The following is a 16,125-nucleotide window of genomic DNA, read 5'->3' as shown; positions in this document are numbered from 1 at the left end:
AATTAAGATTACGGGACTTCTTAAACTCCTTAGATCATTATAAAACGCTGTGCGCCTTTCGCATTTCTGTCAATGGAGTATAAGACACTCCTTGCGTATATCAACAATGTTTCTGTAGCCTTAAAACTATTATAAAATGTAACAAAGTATCTTTCGTATAAACGCCATTTATTTGTTCCTTTTTTAACGAGTACATGATCTTAAATGTAATTCTTTACATATAAATTTTATTCTCAAACGTGAAGATACAGATCATAAAAGTTGCATGTGCAATAACTATTGTCTAGACATTTGAATAACTTTCTATTGAAAATTACAATTAGTAAACCTTATTCCCAAAGCTATTTAGTTTATATGTGGCTGTAAAGACACGAAGCGCACATATGATTTATACATTTCATCATATAGTCATAGGCCCATATTCTGAACTGTCTTTTTTCGATAAAAAAGCGCGCTTTTATTTGTGAGAGATGCTATAGTTAAAGTTAAAGTTAATAAAAAACAATTTTTTTAATTATAAAAGTAAAATATCTGTACGTTGTTATAACTATAATATGTATCGGTTGGACATTATGTCTCAACTACAAAGCGATCCTCGGAAATCCTTCAAAAATCATAAATATCTATCCTTAAACAAAAAACATCGGTGATGCTCCCATTCTTATTATAAAGTTTCTCTGTTCCCTTTCCAAGTCGCTCAACCTAAAGTCTCTGTTCCTGATAAATGGAAACAATATCTTACAGATCATGATCATAATCGATATTCGATTCATAGCGTAATAGATTGCTTACCCTTGTATCAAGGCTCTTCCACGATAAGCTGCTAAATGAGCGTAATAGGTAGGCGCCGGATAGCTTACCGATCTTGCACAGCGGGCATATATATGACAAAGATAATATGTCAACTCTTCAATCTGATCTTCGGTAAACTTGGATTCGTTGAAAATGCATCTGTATTTTGTAGGCCTCGCTGTACCCTACATTTATAATTATAATCATCAACATCAAATAAACTTCATTGAGAAACAAATATTTATAGTTAATAAATTTAATTATTAATATAATTTAATATGCTTCTTTAAGTAAATTATTGCAATTATTACAAATTAACTACTGCTATAATTACTATTGGTCGCTATTATTATTGCGAAAATTTTGTCATTGATATATTTAATGTTTTTTAACAACAAAACATTTTGTTATATAACAAATATTTTTATTTAAAAAAATTAAGCTATCGTATCGACCTACCTGAATACTCGCATGTGATACAAGATAAAAATCAATGTGCTCTGGATGGGTAATAGTCGTGTCGACAATTGTACCCGCTTTCACGTTATAATTTCTTGTGTCCTCGGTGTCACGGGTGTTGGTGGACTGAGGGAAGAGACGCACATGGTGTCTCTTCTGAACGACCAAGCAATTAATTTCAATATTACCGCCGCGAGTGAATTTATTAAAAGCGGTGACCGCTTTTTTAATAGCTCCTATTTCGTAATACATAACTTGCGGAAGTTGTCCCTCGCTCACTCCGTCTCTGGAAATTAATATAAATATGGAATTAATGCGTTAAAATATAAGTATGTATATAAGATATATTTGTAGAGATTTAAAAAAAATTCAGATTTTACTCGTACATATATATAGATTTCTTATTTATTTTACATTTTTCATTTAAAACTGAGTTTTCCTTTATGTATCTATGAAAATATTATTTTTAATAGTTTATATAACATTGAGTATCGTCAATACATACCGATAATAGACGATTCTCTTTGGACAACATTTTGTTTCCTGCAGATAAACTCTAAGTTGCGCTAGTATTATTTCTTCAAGATCTAAAATCATTTCTTCTTTGGGTTGTTGAAGTCTAAGTGCAACATTATATCGGAAAGCTGATTTATCTCTACTTGCAGCAACCTGAGTTAATAAAATTTCTTATTAATTTATATATATATACATTCACATATATATATATATAAAAAAGCTATGTTTAATAATTATACAAACCGCTGCTATAGATGGTGAATCTTTAGAATCGGGAGACGGATGAGTCACGTCGGCGCCAACAAGCATACAAGGATATTTTTCGTTCAGACATGCTGGCCTAAAAAAAAAAAAAAAAAAAAAAAAAAAGGAAAAAGTTTTACTCGAGGTTACAAATATCTTCATAAAATGTTAAAATACAAGTATTATTTACTTACAATCTATCAAATATGTGATTAACGCCATTTAATTTTGAGTTTATTTTTAGCAGTATGTTCTTTACTGTCGCTACTTGACATCTCTTCAAAGTTTTAAGTTTTATACATTGTGTTAAAACACCAACGTCCATCTCGGTAATCTTTTTTACTTTACCTGAAACAATGATAAATAACACCAGACCGATTTATATTCAGAATAAGAAATATAATAAAAAGAATCATGTACTCACCATACATTACGTCTGTACGATCAGGTATGATAACTATTATTAATTTTAAATTTTTATTGTTAATGAAGAATTTTGTAATTTTATCTAATTCGTTTAATCTAAAATGATCAAATGGACGAGACTGCTCAATTATCATACCAACTTCCCTTGCTAAAAAAAAAAAAACAATTTAATGTAACACAAAATATACAATATGAATATAATCTATGTGTCGTATGATTCAAAATTCAATATAATTCGTCGAAAATCTAAATTTACAATTGCATACTATGCACCATAAATTTCTTTTTAAATAAACAATTAACAAACGCACTATACTTTTTAGAAGTCCTCGACGGAATACATTTTTATCTAGATTTTATTTATTTTTATACTTAACCAGTATTTTGCAACAGTTTCCCGAAATCTTGCATACTAGGCTCCAGGTTCGACATTCCAGACAAATTGACAATAGTCCACGTTGACTTCTCCAAATTTTTGGCATCGTTAAACTGTTGAATATTCCATGTCCCTCGTCTTACTTGTGCCTTTCCTCTGGCATATCTCAATTCTGGAGCAGGTAAAACTCTGGCCTGTACGTCTTCCATTTCTGGGCGGACAGATAGATGAAACTCTCTTGACATGACGGGACTATTGTTAACTTGGATTGTGTTGAACTACAAATATATAATATATTAAATAATGATAAAATACATGTTTACAATATATGAATGTAAAATGTTTTGTACCGCTTCCTCTATTCTTCTTTTACGGGTAAACGCATCAGTTGTTGCTTTTCTGATCATGTTTGTAGTTTGCTCTTCGTCCAGCTTTCTAATAGGCTGATTCGGCATAATAGTGCATAACTGTAAATAAGAAAATTGCTTTTTTTCATTTATCTTATGCTATCACTTGCAGCAAATATAAAACAGCTTACGCACTTCGATAGGCAGCAAAATTTCACTTCCGTCAGACTTCGTGCTCACATGAAGAGTAGGCAAATTAGCCCTTCGTATATTATATTTCTTGGACTCCCAAAAATATTTCTTTATTGTTGTTGTTTTTGATATTGTTCCATCTGATGATTCCTGTTTGAATTCTGTATTACAATCGTTATGGCTCAATTTAATTATGCGATGCGTCCGCCTCGATACGTTGGGTATTTCATAAGTCACTTTTAAGCCTCTCAAAAAACTTTGTATCTTAGATTCACGCATGACATCATCGTAAGTAATGTGGTCTTCTCTGACCCTTAAAACTTCAGCTATATAGTCAAGTACTCTTTGCTTCATGGTAAATCCTTTATGAGAAACTAAATAAAATACAAGAGATATTACATAGAGATTATAGATAAGGATATTTATTGTAGTTTTCGGTTTAAGCCATTACAAAAGCTTTAAAAATACTGCTTATACATTTGTTTGTAGTTCAAATGATAAACGTATTAATCAATGTGAATATTTTACCATCTACATTTAGATACGGACTCCAGCCGAGTACCCCAGACATAAATCCACCGCGCCCTAGAGCTAAGCCACCACCTAATGGTTCATTCTCATTTATATCCCAGTAGATTGACTTTCCGATCTATAATAAAATACATTTTAAATTATGCATCATGTAAATTTGTTTATATCAATCAATTGCCTTCGATTACAACCCATATCTAAAATTTATTATGAAGTATAAATATAAGTATATATTGAAAAAGCAGATTGAAAAGTTTAAACAATAATATGCAAAAACGTTTTTTTAACAAGCGATTTATTTTCCAAAAATCGATGTTATTTATAATTGTACAAAAATTAGTACTAAAAACGACTATGAGTGGCGATCGCGGCGATACGCGATCAGAGTTAAAAAAAATACTGTTAATTACTTACGGTAATAAACTGGGATTCTGGTGCATGACGCATAATTATATCTAAAACTTGTACGGAGGTTTGATCTCTCTCTTCCAGACGACCAGGTCTCAAATTTTTTATCCAGCTAAGGTCAACAGTAGCTACTTTCCTTATAACAATTTGATATTTGTTCCTGCGTCCCTCTTGATTTTCGTGCTCGAAAACATCAGCCATCTATTAAAAAAAAATATATAAAAATGTGGACAATTATTCTTTATAGTTTTTGCTTATCTCTTTATATAATTAGATTTCTAATTAAATCATTTAGGTCTACTTGACACATCTTCATTTTTAAGATACAATAACTGTGTAATTATTAGTTTTAATTATTGGTAGATTTAATTAGAAATTAGCTTTTGATCAAGCAATATTATAAAACTTATTTCAAATGTGATAAATTATATTACATTCAACGCATGTATTACTTACATCATCGATAGGAAGATTATTCGCGCTATACGCATTTTTCTTCCCATCATATGCCGGATATCTATTCTTAAAATGTTTATTTCTACATTTTTCAAAAATACTTCTACATAAAGGTTTGGGAAGATTAAGTTCCTTTTTATTAGCTTTCTTTTTGTCCTCTTTCTCTTTGTACGGCTTAATATCAATATCATAATGGACTGCGTTGGTTACAAACTTATCGTCAAATATAATCTTGAACATATTTGTCCATACTCTAACTGGCACCCCTACTGATCCACCTTTCGCAGGATTTGTTCTCTTTGGTATCATGTTATAATATGACGTCAATTGAGTAGATGTCATTTTTGACTTTTCAGTTATTTGTGAGCGAAATGGATCTGTCATACCAAGCTCAGATACCTGAAATAAAAAAAGACATTTAAAAACTGAATTAATTGAAAATCCGATATCTAATACATCAGTTTATGATGGATATTATTAAACACGCATATTTATAAAATATATTGAAAAAATTATATAGTACATATTTTATATACATATATATATGATCGTACATCAAGAGATCTACTTGTTGATGGTTGCTGTTGGTGTATACCACTACCACCTGTCGGTACTTGTCGATGATCACCGGCACCACCCATTTCAGCTATAAAAAATGAAAATAATGCATAATACATACGTCATACATACATATGTCTATATATATTTAATATCCTACTCTAATGGGAGAGAAAAAATTTAAAACATGAACATTCTAGTATTAATGTTTCGATTACTGATATTATTACTTGAAGCTTTTTGCTGACGTTGTGCTCCTTGTTGCTGTTGCGGTAATTGTCCTTGAGGTGCTTGTTGTCGCGGACCCCATGCTGTTTGCGTTACTTGCTGCGGATGTTGCGGCGATTGACTTTGAGGTGCTTGTTGTCGCGGACCCCATGCTGTTTGCGTTACTTGCTGCGGATGTTGCGGCGATTGACTTTGAGGTGCTTGTTGGCGCGGACCCCATGTTGTTTGTGGTACTTGCTGTGGATGTTGCGGTGATTGACTCTGAGGTGCTTGTTGACGCGGATCCCATGCTGTTTGTCGTTGCTGTTGCGGTAGTTGGCTTTGGGGTACTTGTTGTCGCGGAACCCATGCTGTTTGCGGTACTTGTGCTTGCTGTGGCTGTTGCCATGGAACCTGCGTTATTTGTTGCTGTACTTGCGGCATTTGCTGTGGCTGTTGGAAACCCCGTGCTCCTTGCTGCTGCTGTTGCGGTAGTTGGCTTTGGGGTACTTGTCGCGGAGCCCATGCTGTTTGCGGTATTTGCTGTGGCTGTTGAATACCCTGTGCTCCTTGCTGCTGCGGTAGTTGGCTTTGGGGTACTTGTTGTTGCGGAACCCATGCTGTTTGCGGTACTTGTGCTTGCTGTGGCTGTTGCCATGGAACCTGCGTTATTTGTTGCTGTACTTGCGGCACTTGCTGTGGCTGTTGGAAACCCCGTGCTCCTTGCTGCTGCTGTTGCGGTAGTTGGCTTTGGGGTACTTGTCGCGGAGCCCATGCTGTTTGAGGTATTTGCTGTGGCTGTTGAATACCCTGTGCTCTTTGCTGCTGCGGTAGTTGGCTTTGAGATACTTGTTGCTGAACCCATGCTGTTTGCGGTACTTGTGCTTGCTGTAGCTGTTGCCATGGAACCTGTCCCGTTTGTTGCTGTACTTGGGGTACTTGCTGTGACGTTTGAGGTGCTTGCTGGCGTGAGGCCCATGCTCCTTGTAGTTGTGGCTGCTGCTGTTGTTGTGGTGGGCTTTGCTGCTTTTGTGGACCTTTAGCTACTTTCTGTTGCTGTTGTGGAGCTTTAGACTCCAGCTGTGATGAACCGGGAAGTGCTTGCCCTGAAGTTTCTTGTTTCTCATCTTGTGAGGTTGATGCAGCAGTAGCATCCGCCGCTGCTGCTGCTGCTGCCTGCTTCTTCTTCTTTCCTATAATTTATATACACATATATGTATATTATTCTTTATTAAACACATCTTTCTCAAAGATCATGTACAATTCAAGTTTTAAGATTACACTTGAGCCTCTCAGTCAATTCAAAATTATATGAAAAGATTAAATGTTTTAAATATATAAATAATAATAAAATAAATCAGTTTTTTGTACCCAAATCACATTACACTTTCTACATTTAAAGTAAAATAAGTATTATTAAACATCAGAGAAAAAAAGTAAAGCTAAAATATATAAACAGTTTCGCAAAAACGAATCTATATAACGTTATCTTGACCCCACAAACGCGAGTGTATACAGCGAGTGTAAATACGTAATATTTTCGACATAGCCCATTTGTGTCACAACCTTGAAATGTCATGACTTTATTATCGGGATTTTAAAATATGGAAATTCTATCTCAGACTCAACATACCGCTAAAACATACATACGTCGAATACTTCTTTTATTTGACTTATTTCTATATATCCCAGCCAATTCCACCCCATATACGAGCAAATAATTCGGGTAATGGATTTAAAATATGATCACGGAAATGATAATTTACAGAATGATGCAATTATCGGGGAAAATTAAGAATGCGGTCTCCCAAAGGATCGCACGTAACGATCGGCACGCGTACCTTTCTTTGTCGTCCTGCCTTAAATCGATATCATCATCGTAACTTCGAAATATGAAAATTCACAAACTCATAAACTGTCTGTTCTTAGAACCATATGGATCGACTACTTCATTATTCGACTTATATTTATGTATATATTGCGGTCTTCTTTCTAAATACGAGCAAATAATTCGGGTAATGGATCGAATTACCACTCGCACACATACACACGCATCACGGAAATTATCAATTATTGAGTGGAACGATTTACAGGGCAAGCCGTTTCCGGAGCAATCGTGCGTAACGACCAGCACACGTACCTTTCTTCGTCATCCTGTCTTAATGTGGTATCAGAAGTGATCAGAAGCTCCCAAAACGTATCGCGCGTATATTTACTTGCTGACGCTGCTAGACCGAAGAATATGCCCCTTCTCTTCTTATTTTATGGACTTCAAGCAATGCTGTTCCAAAGATGTGCAAAGATGGCCAAAACGACCTACTCCTACTTGTCGTAGAATATGCAGATTAGTTAACGGTAGTGATGCCTACTACGCCATTACCTAAACCCGACGTCTCCTACCTCGTACTGCCACGGACTTGGCACCTGTCCCTGTCTGACCTCTCTTCAGTGGAAAATTACTGGCAGTTGCGCAATACCGGCAATACCGCCTCAAATGAAAGTTACTCCTCGAATGACCTCGAAATCACTCGAAATTCTCGTGGCACGCACCTACGTTACATACACAAGAGAATAAACAAGAAAATAAAGGAATTTTCCCTGGATGTTGCAAGATAACATTTGATTCGTTGTTGGGAATGACGTGTCATGACAAATGACACTCAAAGCCGTGGCACAGAGAAAAACAGCAGTAAGGAAATCAACGGTGTGGATTCGCTACCGCTTAGGGGGCCGTGCCTCAAGTTCTTGACTGTGATTGGCTGATTTGCTTACCGCTTAAGTTTTTCTATGTGCCACGGCCTTCATGGCTCATGCGCACGGACCTGTTCGTTTTTAGCTGAACTTCTTGCACGGTTCATCTTTTCTCTTTGTCTCTCCAACGTGAAAAGAAAAGAGAAAAAAGATGAACCGTGCAGAAAGTTCAGCTAAAACGAACAGACCTTATATAATTGTCCAACTATTGCACTAGGTTGCGCCCAGTTTCAAGAAGTTCTTCGAAAAAGAACATATGGAGAATTCACCTTGCGTCCGATGTTCGACGTACGACGATCCAACATCCAATAGAAAATTTTTGTCTCTAAATAATAAATTCTGTTATTGGATGTCGGATCGTCGTACGTCGAACATTGGACGGAGTGTGAATCCTCCAATACGGTACGAACGGAAGAAGTCGGCCATATTGTTGAAATCCATTGAAGGCCTTCACACACGAATCGACGGAAGACGTAAGACCAATCAGAGTCGACTATTCCCCTCTTTAAGAGGGAAAAAGAGGGGAATAGTCGACTCTGATTAGTGGATTTCCTTACGATTTACGTCTTACGTCTTCCTGCGTCTTCCGTCGCGTCGATTCGCGTGTCCAGTCCAGACCTTGAGATCGCATACGCAACAGCTTCCATGAGAACTGTGCGTTTCCCTCCGCGATCGCGGATGTGTCGCATAACCAACGTCGCCTGACTTCCCGACCGATAATGTTTATAAATACCGGGATTTGACATATGTTACGCGTGCCAGCGGTAACTCTGAAGGAGTCTCGCGCGAGAACCACCCGTCCTGTCCCCGGTGATGCGACGCACTTCGGAGCTATGTCCTTAATGTGATAGATCGTCGCCAAAGAGAATCGGACGTCGAAAGAGAAAATAAAAATGACAACTGGCCAAAGTGGGCACGATCATTCTCTCGCTATCAGACAGGAAATACAACGTTTCGAGAGCGTTCACCCGTCGATATACGCCATTTACGACCTGATAGAGCTCGTGCCCGACGCGCACATCGCCAAGCAAATTCGCGAGCACGTTGTCGCGATAGAGGGTATGTTTACCTTAGAATTTCACATTTCTGCCATATTTCTCAGTGGAGGACATTTGCATTATTTACGTATAATAAGAACAACGGTACATTTTGTATGATTAAATATCATATGTTATAAGATTGCGTTGTACATTATGGTGTAAATTTGGCGTTTTTAGATTCCTTCGTTAATAGCCATGAATGGACCCTGGCGAGAGATGTCCCTGAATTGCACCTGGGGATCATCGGTTCCTCAGACTCGGGCAAGTCCGCTCTCGTTCACAGGTACCTCACTGGTTCCTTCATGCATGAGGAATCGCCGGAAGGTGGCCGCTTTAAAAAGGAAATATTCATAAACGATCAGAGTTACCTTCTCCTGATCAGAGACGAGGGTGGTGTGCCAGAGGCTCAAGTATGTATAACGTACAGATCACTTCTGTTTCACACGTCGTGTCATTCTGCTAATGCTTGCTCGTCATATTAAATGATAATGAATGTCTGTTTTAGTTTTCAGCTTGGATAGATGCTTTATTACTTGTATTCAGCTTAGAAAATGAAGAGAGTTTCTCCATAGTTTGCAGTTTTTACAATAGAATGTGTTCGTTCCGAAATATGTCAGAAGTACCAAAAATACTTGTAGGCGTACAAGGTATGTATATCGCTGGCGCTTTGTCGACATCTTTTTTTTTGTTGGCTGTTTATTTTTCTGAATGCTTTGTTAATTTCGTAGATTCGATTAACGACAGCAATCCTCGTGTCATAAAAGACGTCAGACCACGGAAACTGGCTTGTGATTTAAAATGCCCTTATTACGAAACGTGTGCTATTTATGGTTTAAATGTTGAGAGAGTATTTCAAGATGGTAAGGGTGTTTTTTGAATAAATGGATATGTGTGTTACAAGTTGGAACACAAATATCTTTCTTTAAACTAGCTGTAATGTATGTACTAACGATAGAACAATTTCAGTGTGTCAAAAAATTATACAAAACGTATCAAAGAATTTTTCATGCGGCGTGTGCCAACGTGCTACGGAGAATGACGTTAAATTTGCGGTCCCTGCTGTTACTAAAAACGTGCAACTTCATAACAAGGATACGGAGACCACGAATTCGTTGAAAGTAAATGTCAGCTACAATCTTGAACGAATCCGTCAAAGATGTCGTGCAAGTTTATTGAAATGTAATCCCTCGACAGGTTTCAGAAAAGGACGAGGATTGTCGATCAATTCATAATAGTTCTATGACGAACGATTCGTCGTTGCTGAATGATAATTTTCATAACGTACAGAATCAACATGGAGAACTACGTTCAATTTTAACACCAACGACTATCAGGTATGAATGTAGTGTATATATATTTTTTTTTGTAATGCTTTCTAAATTTTTACATTTATACTATTGTAATATTTTTCTCAGGAAATTTAGAAGAAAATCGAATATATTTACGCCTTCTAAAAAGGAGAAATATATGGGCGAAATGGGTGTCGGTAGAGAAATACCAGTGAAACAAGGTTATCTGTTTAAACGAAGCAGCAAATCGTTGAAAGAATGGAAGAAGAAATACGTCACGTTATTAGAGGATGGCCGTTTAACGTATCATTCGAGCTTACACGTAATTATCAGTTATATAGTAGCTGCCTGCTTTATCGCTCTTTTGCTCTCTCATTTATGCGATATATTTACTACAAAAAGGCATTTTCAGGATTACATGAACGATACTAATGGCAAAGAAATACTTTTGCAATACGTTACTGTTAAGGTACCTGGCAAAACGCCAAAAGGCTCTAAATCATATAATGCCCAAGGTATTGCATTTTGCGTTCTATGTATGATTAACCGATTTTAATACACTTTTTTTTTATTATTTTTGACATTAACATACCCAACATACCCTTTCTTTTTCCAGAAGATAGTTTTGAGTTTTCTATCATCTCCTTGGAGAACAAAACTTGGCACTTTGAGGCAAACAATACCGAAGAGAGGGACAGCTGGATTACAGCGATAGAGCAACAAATACTGTCGAGCTTGCAGAACAGCGACGGCGACAAGAAGAATGAAACTGACGCTTTCAAGATGCACTGCATAAAGAACAAAGTTTCGGGGAATGACGCATGCGTTGACTGCGGTGCGCCGAGTGAGTGGATTTTTGTCTTATTAATTACCGCGCGAATAATGACTCGCGTACATACATCTCTCCACGATTACAAATCTTTGCTTCAGATCCCGATTGGGCCAGCCTCAATCTAGGCGTTTTGGTGTGCATCGAATGCTCCGGTATTCACAGAAACTTAGGTTCGCACATCTCTAAGGTACGGTCTTTGGATTTGGATGACTGGTCGTAAGTATGATGCAAAGTTTTACGCGCGTTACTAACGCGTTCGATTCTACTTGGCCCGTATTGTCGATGTTATTTAATGATGTATCTTTAACGACGATTTTAGCGCAGGTCACCTAAGCGTCATGCTGGCCCTTGGTAACGATATAGCGAACAGCATCTGGGAATATTGTTTAAATGATAAGCGAAAGCCCGTCTCGGATTCGTCGAGGGAAGAGAAAGAGCAGTGGATTAGATGGAAGTACGAGGATAAACTCTTCCTGCCGCCGATCAACCCGAACATCTCTTTAGGAAAATTGCTCATCGATTCGGTTTGCCGGTAAAGTATCTCGCTTATCTAATCGGACGTAGATGTCGATTAAGCGTGAGTGTGTTCTCGCGATCTTACTACCTCCGAATATACAGGGGAGACATGAGAGCCTTTACGTTATGTTTGGCCCGCTGTAATTACGAGGATATCAATATCTCGGTCAGCACGGAAGATCTGCGAACGCCGTTACATCTGGCCTGCGCGACCGGGAATTTGGCGATGGCGCAACTTTTAATATGGGTGAGCGGTCCTTTCTCATTTATCTAAAACGCATTTTGTCATTGCCCTGCTATAGCGCAGTATCGTCGCGAATTTTGCAGCATAAAGCGAATCCACAAAATCTGGATCACGAGGGACGGACATGCATGTCGTACGTGCGAGCTTTGGAAAGAACGCTCGATAATTCGTCTGACTCTATGGAAATGCAGAAGCTACTCGAGGTACTGGAGCAGGCCAGTGTCTCCGGGATGGACGACGTAGACACATCTCAGTATTAAAGTTAAAAAAAAAAAAAAAAGATATGCCTTAATCACCCTGCCTGCATTTTTCGTAATACGTTGTTGATACTGTGTACTTACTATGAAAAACCAATGCTTTGTTTAGCGACTCACGAGAAAGAAAAGCTTTTAAATGACATTTGTCCTAGATAACCACCGAAGCACATTGAAATTGGATTGTAGTAACGTTCGACTACCGTAGTATTAATTATGTATCCTGTAAAAAGTTTTTATCGCGTGTGACGAACTTATTTTAATATCGATTACGAAATTCACCTCGAATTGAACGAGGAATTTTAAATGCAATATACTTTTGTACATTGAGAATAATTCTTTAAAAGAAAAAAAATATATGTACTTTTCACAGTACGGTAATTTAATAAGATTTGTGTCGATCGCGGAGAATGATTAATAGCATGCTCGAGTGTATATTGTCAATGACTGAGAGTACAAACACTCATAAATGTAGTTATATTTATACATCTAATACATGTAACTGTATTTGAAGATTTATGAGATTGCTTTTATATAACTTTTATTTTATTAATTATTAAACGTTCAATTACATCACGCACCATGTTCCGTTTATTCAAAATTGCACCAATTCTCAAGTTTTAATTCGTTTCTTGAAGTTCAAGAGCGATGCGTTTCATAGCTTCTTACATCTCGCCGATGATGATATTGCGCTTATACCGTAAACTATTTCCTCTTGTACATCTACATCGTCTGAAGAGAAAAGAAAACAGAATAAAATTAGTAGAACTCAATCTTTTTATACGGTACAAATTTCTTATTTTTGTTTCATATTTGCTTTACCAGTAGAATATATATTTGTTGGAAAGATAGGTATTTTGTTATAATAAGTGGTAGTCGTTAGCATCGACCCGGCAGTATGAGACGAAACAGAAGCTCTCCATACAGAGGGATTCCTGTAATAAGATAGATACGCAGTGTTTTACATTAGTATTTACTACAGTTTTGTATTATTCCACATACAAATAATTTTTATATATATATATATATATATATATATATATATATATCATAAATATATATATATATCATATCAACGATACTATCACGGAAAAATTTTACTTACATCTTGTTCAACTCATTAGCCAACGCGTTAGGTAGCGGTACCGTCAAAGTAAAAATTCGGCTACAAAGCTCAGTATGATTCTGTAAGGGAGACTGTGCAGAAACGAATTCTTTGTAAGCGTAAGCAAACAGACTTTGCAGGCTCTCAATCGGAAATTCCAGATGCCCTTCAATAAGTAGCATGCATTCCAAACAGATGTGAATTTGCGCTAACGTAATCAACTTATTCCTGCAAGTAATTAATGAAGTCGCGATTAACGCCAATTTTGATCCCGATTCTGTTCAATTTACAGAATGTATCCCGTATTTTGTTATTACCTATAATTATCTGTGTTGAATATTCCGGAAGATATATCGCTTAGTCTCTGCCGAATATCATGTAGATCGACAAATCGCGCTCCTCTCAGAATGTATAAATAATCACGAGTGAGCTTCTCGAATCCCATATCTACGACAAGCTCTAACGGTACACTTCCCACTAACAAATGGGATGTCGTTTCTTGATGATGCAGATTGGAAATACACTTCACAAATCTCGTTGAATTTGTATCGTTGATCTGACAAATGTGCCAAAATGTTTACAAATTCGTCAATCGTTTATTATTATAACTGAGAAGCCGGGCGAAAAAGTGTATATTTCGTTCATTACCTGTGGTATAAACTTATGCTCGAGAATTTCCATCAAAACTGTTTCAACGTAATTTATCATTTGCGGATATGCTGTAGCCTCTTTGCGTGTTGAGAAAAATACACGATTAGTCAACAATATATATATATATATATATATATAATTTATATATAAGCAATACGTTTGATGAATTTCACTCACTTATAAGTATTTCCCACAAGAAGTCAGTAAAATCTCCATCATGTCTCAGAAAAACGTTTTGTACACGTTCCTGTAGTTTCGCGTCAATTTCAGCATTCTCCTTGGCAATACGACTGCTTTCCTTAACATTATCAGACTTCCGAAAACTGAAATCTCCGTTCAGTAAAAGATTTAATTTTTCGGTTACGATGTCGTGTTCCTAAAACATTGCCGCATATAATCCAAGATATAAAAAATAAATCGAAACGTTTTCAAGAGGATGTAGAGAGATTTATCTACCTCTGAATATGGCGTTGTGAATTTTATCGGGTTCTGCACTCCCATATTTTTTTTGCACTCATCTATCGTTGATAAATATTGGATTAATAAAAATAGCTGGTCTCTCAGTTCCTTTAACAGGCTATCTTTCCATCCGGCATTTATTTGAGCTATCTACAAAAAATATTTGTACAAATACGAGAACACATACAATATATATTCTTGTGTACCCTTTTCGCGCTTACATACCAAAGTATTTTTCGATGGCCTCGAATCCAAGCTACTTGAATGCATTTCAATGTTAATGCTTCCTTCGAAATCGCTTTTGGCGGTCTTATCCCAATCAATCGTTTCTTGTTTCATTCCAAGCAAGTCAACAGCACTGAACACAGATATTTTAATCTACACATATCGAAAATCAATTAAATCTGCAATGTTAAAATGCTCCAATGTTAAACTCTTGTATATTACGTACATCGTAACGATCCTGTGTAAACGATTGTTTAAGATGATCCTGCACAATTTTATGACAATTGTTTCTTACTGCGGCCAAACTTGTCGTACCAGTAGAAACAGCTTCCAGCGTGGTGAACCAATCTTGGGAGACAACGGCGCCAATAAGCCTGCTCCGCTTAGGATCTTTTCCATCGCATAGAGCTAATATTGGCAAAGTATTAGGGTCAACATGTTCCAGACATGCGTTCAGGGCGTTACTAGAAAAAATAAATAAATGCGTGTCTTGTAAAATATTAGAAATATCTTTTATCAATCCTTTTGAATATTATATTGGATATCAGAGATATCTCTCAATGACATTATTGACTCTGTACGCACCACGCGTCCGTTCTGCTCAATGGCAAATACGATTCCTCTTCTTTCCGCCAATTTTGTCTCATTATAACGACGGTGTCGTCGAAATCGCAGTTGTCAAACGAATACTCCAGAGGCGACCCGCTGACGTCATGGCCTAAAGAACATTTCGAACTTGTTTGTATTTCCAGTGGAGTGAAAATAACCTCTAAAGTTAAACACGCGTCTCGTTACTCGTCGAGTACTCGTCGAAGCTTCCTTCGTTCTTCCCGTAGTTCCCGTGGTCCGAGGGGTGCCGCGTGCCAGGAACCTGAGGCAGATCGCTCTGTCATTATTGTATGCAAAGGTCGTGGAAGGGAAGCGAGGTTTTATTTGATCACTCACATTTTTATGAAGGACGATGTACGAATTATCCTTGAAGTCCGGAAATAATTCGTCCACATATGACAGCTTAACTTTGCTGGCTCGAACATGCGGCCGCAAGATATCATTCATGCGTTCCATATCTTATCACAACGTATGTAAGTACGGTTCGATTTGAATTAAATGGAGATCAAAACATCAAAGATGGCACATTCGCGAAGGCATCGACATGTTTTACAAAGAGACGAAACGGTAAAAGAAAAATTGTCCCGAGTCACACAACCGCCGCTACTTCCGAGTTCTAGAAGCGGTTAAATTTGAATA

The 16,125-nt window shown here is 37.0% G+C and overlaps 3 protein-coding genes across 5 annotated transcripts; 1 reads left to right on the top strand and 2 right to left on the bottom strand.

Annotated features, from left to right (window-relative positions):
- Positions 1-151: 151 nt before the first annotated feature.
- On the bottom strand, positions 152-8,170 carry Ago2 (Argonaute 2). 2 transcript variants are annotated; one of them, XM_077417822.1, is made up of 17 exons: positions 7,912-8,170; positions 7,652-7,836; positions 5,535-6,704; positions 5,301-5,392; positions 4,747-5,145; positions 4,297-4,491; positions 3,880-4,000; positions 3,355-3,725; positions 3,163-3,279; positions 2,814-3,090; positions 2,435-2,584; positions 2,205-2,358; positions 2,011-2,107; positions 1,757-1,920; positions 1,252-1,537; positions 793-977; positions 152-717 (listed from the first exon to the last, which is right to left on the bottom strand). In XM_077417822.1, exons 2-17 carry the CDS (start codon positions 7,662-7,664, stop codon positions 630-632), a joined length of 3,879 nt encoding a protein of 1,292 aa, XP_077273948.1. In that variant the 5' UTR covers positions 7,665-7,836; positions 7,912-8,170; the 3' UTR covers positions 152-629. The 2 variants fall into 2 exon arrangements, with proteins under 2 accessions (XP_077273948.1, XP_077273947.1); XM_077417821.1 differs by having other exon boundaries at positions 7,652-7,833.
- A 709-nt stretch (positions 8,171-8,879) lies between these two features.
- Ceng1a (Centaurin gamma 1A) lies at positions 8,880-12,463 on the top strand. Its single transcript, XM_077418344.1, has 13 exons — positions 8,880-9,321; positions 9,480-9,712; positions 9,808-9,949; positions 10,031-10,162; positions 10,269-10,420; positions 10,497-10,636; positions 10,718-10,913; positions 11,004-11,106; positions 11,208-11,435; positions 11,522-11,639; positions 11,743-11,955; positions 12,042-12,186; positions 12,267-12,463. Exons 1-13 carry the CDS (start codon positions 9,156-9,158, stop codon positions 12,441-12,443), a joined length of 2,145 nt encoding a protein of 714 aa, XP_077274470.1. The 5' UTR covers positions 8,880-9,155; the 3' UTR covers positions 12,444-12,463.
- Positions 12,464-12,768: 305 nt separating this feature from the next.
- Positions 12,769-16,091, bottom strand: LOC143904078 (protein zwilch homolog). 2 transcript variants are annotated; one of them, XM_077418348.1, is made up of 12 exons: positions 15,823-16,091; positions 15,673-15,763; positions 15,463-15,595; positions 15,104-15,341; positions 14,878-15,030; positions 14,650-14,802; positions 14,371-14,569; positions 14,191-14,270; positions 13,860-14,098; positions 13,543-13,770; positions 13,260-13,372; positions 12,769-13,169 (listed from the first exon to the last, which is right to left on the bottom strand). In XM_077418348.1, the coding sequence occupies exons 1-12, from the start codon at positions 15,940-15,942 to the stop codon at positions 13,093-13,095; spliced, it is 1,824 nt and encodes a 607-aa protein (XP_077274474.1). In that variant the 5' UTR covers positions 15,943-16,091; the 3' UTR covers positions 12,769-13,092. The 2 variants fall into 2 exon arrangements, with proteins under 2 accessions (XP_077274474.1, XP_077274476.1); XM_077418350.1 differs by having other exon boundaries at positions 15,673-15,748.
- Between the last annotated feature and the right edge of the window lie 34 nt (positions 16,092-16,125).

Source organism: Temnothorax americanus, unplaced genomic scaffold (genome assembly GCF_048541705.1).
Source record: "Temnothorax americanus isolate GAGA-0224 unplaced genomic scaffold, ASM4854170v1 Scaffold5, whole genome shotgun sequence".
In the NCBI taxonomy this organism is placed as follows: domain Eukaryota; kingdom Metazoa; phylum Arthropoda; class Insecta; order Hymenoptera; family Formicidae; genus Temnothorax; species Temnothorax americanus.
The sequence above is the reverse complement of the archived record's forward strand: the minus strand, read 5'-3'. Positions and strand labels throughout refer to the sequence as shown.

Excerpts from the sequence above, each read along its gene's own strand:
- LOC143904078 (XM_077418348.1), bottom strand. The coding sequence starts at position 15,942 with ATGGAACGCATGAATGATATCTTGCGGCCGCATGTTCGAGCCAGCAAA. Across the intron at positions 15,342-15,462 it reads TTGAGCAGAACGGACGCGTG|TAACGCCCTGAACGCATGTC; the intron begins GTGCGTACAGAG and ends TATTTTTTCTAG. Across the intron at positions 14,099-14,190 it reads AGCATAAGTTTATACCACAG|ATCAACGATACAAATTCAAC; the intron begins GTAATGAACGAA and ends CACATTTGTCAG.
- Ago2 (XM_077417822.1), bottom strand. Across the intron at positions 2,585-2,813 it reads GAAACTGTTGCAAAATACTG|CAAGGGAAGTTGGTATGATA; the intron begins GTTAAGTATAAA and ends TTTTTTTTTTAG. Across the intron at positions 1,921-2,010 it reads ATTCACCATCTATAGCAGCG|GTTGCTGCAAGTAGAGATAA; the intron begins GTTTGTATAATT and ends TTATTAACTCAG.
- Ceng1a (XM_077418344.1), top strand. The coding sequence starts at position 9,156 with ATGACAACTGGCCAAAGTGGGCACGATCATTCTCTCGCTATCAGACAG. Across the intron at positions 9,322-9,479 it reads GCACGTTGTCGCGATAGAGG|ATTCCTTCGTTAATAGCCAT; the intron begins GTATGTTTACCT and ends TGGCGTTTTTAG. Across the intron at positions 10,421-10,496 it reads AGACCACGAATTCGTTGAAA|GTTTCAGAAAAGGACGAGGA; the intron begins GTAAATGTCAGC and ends ATCCCTCGACAG.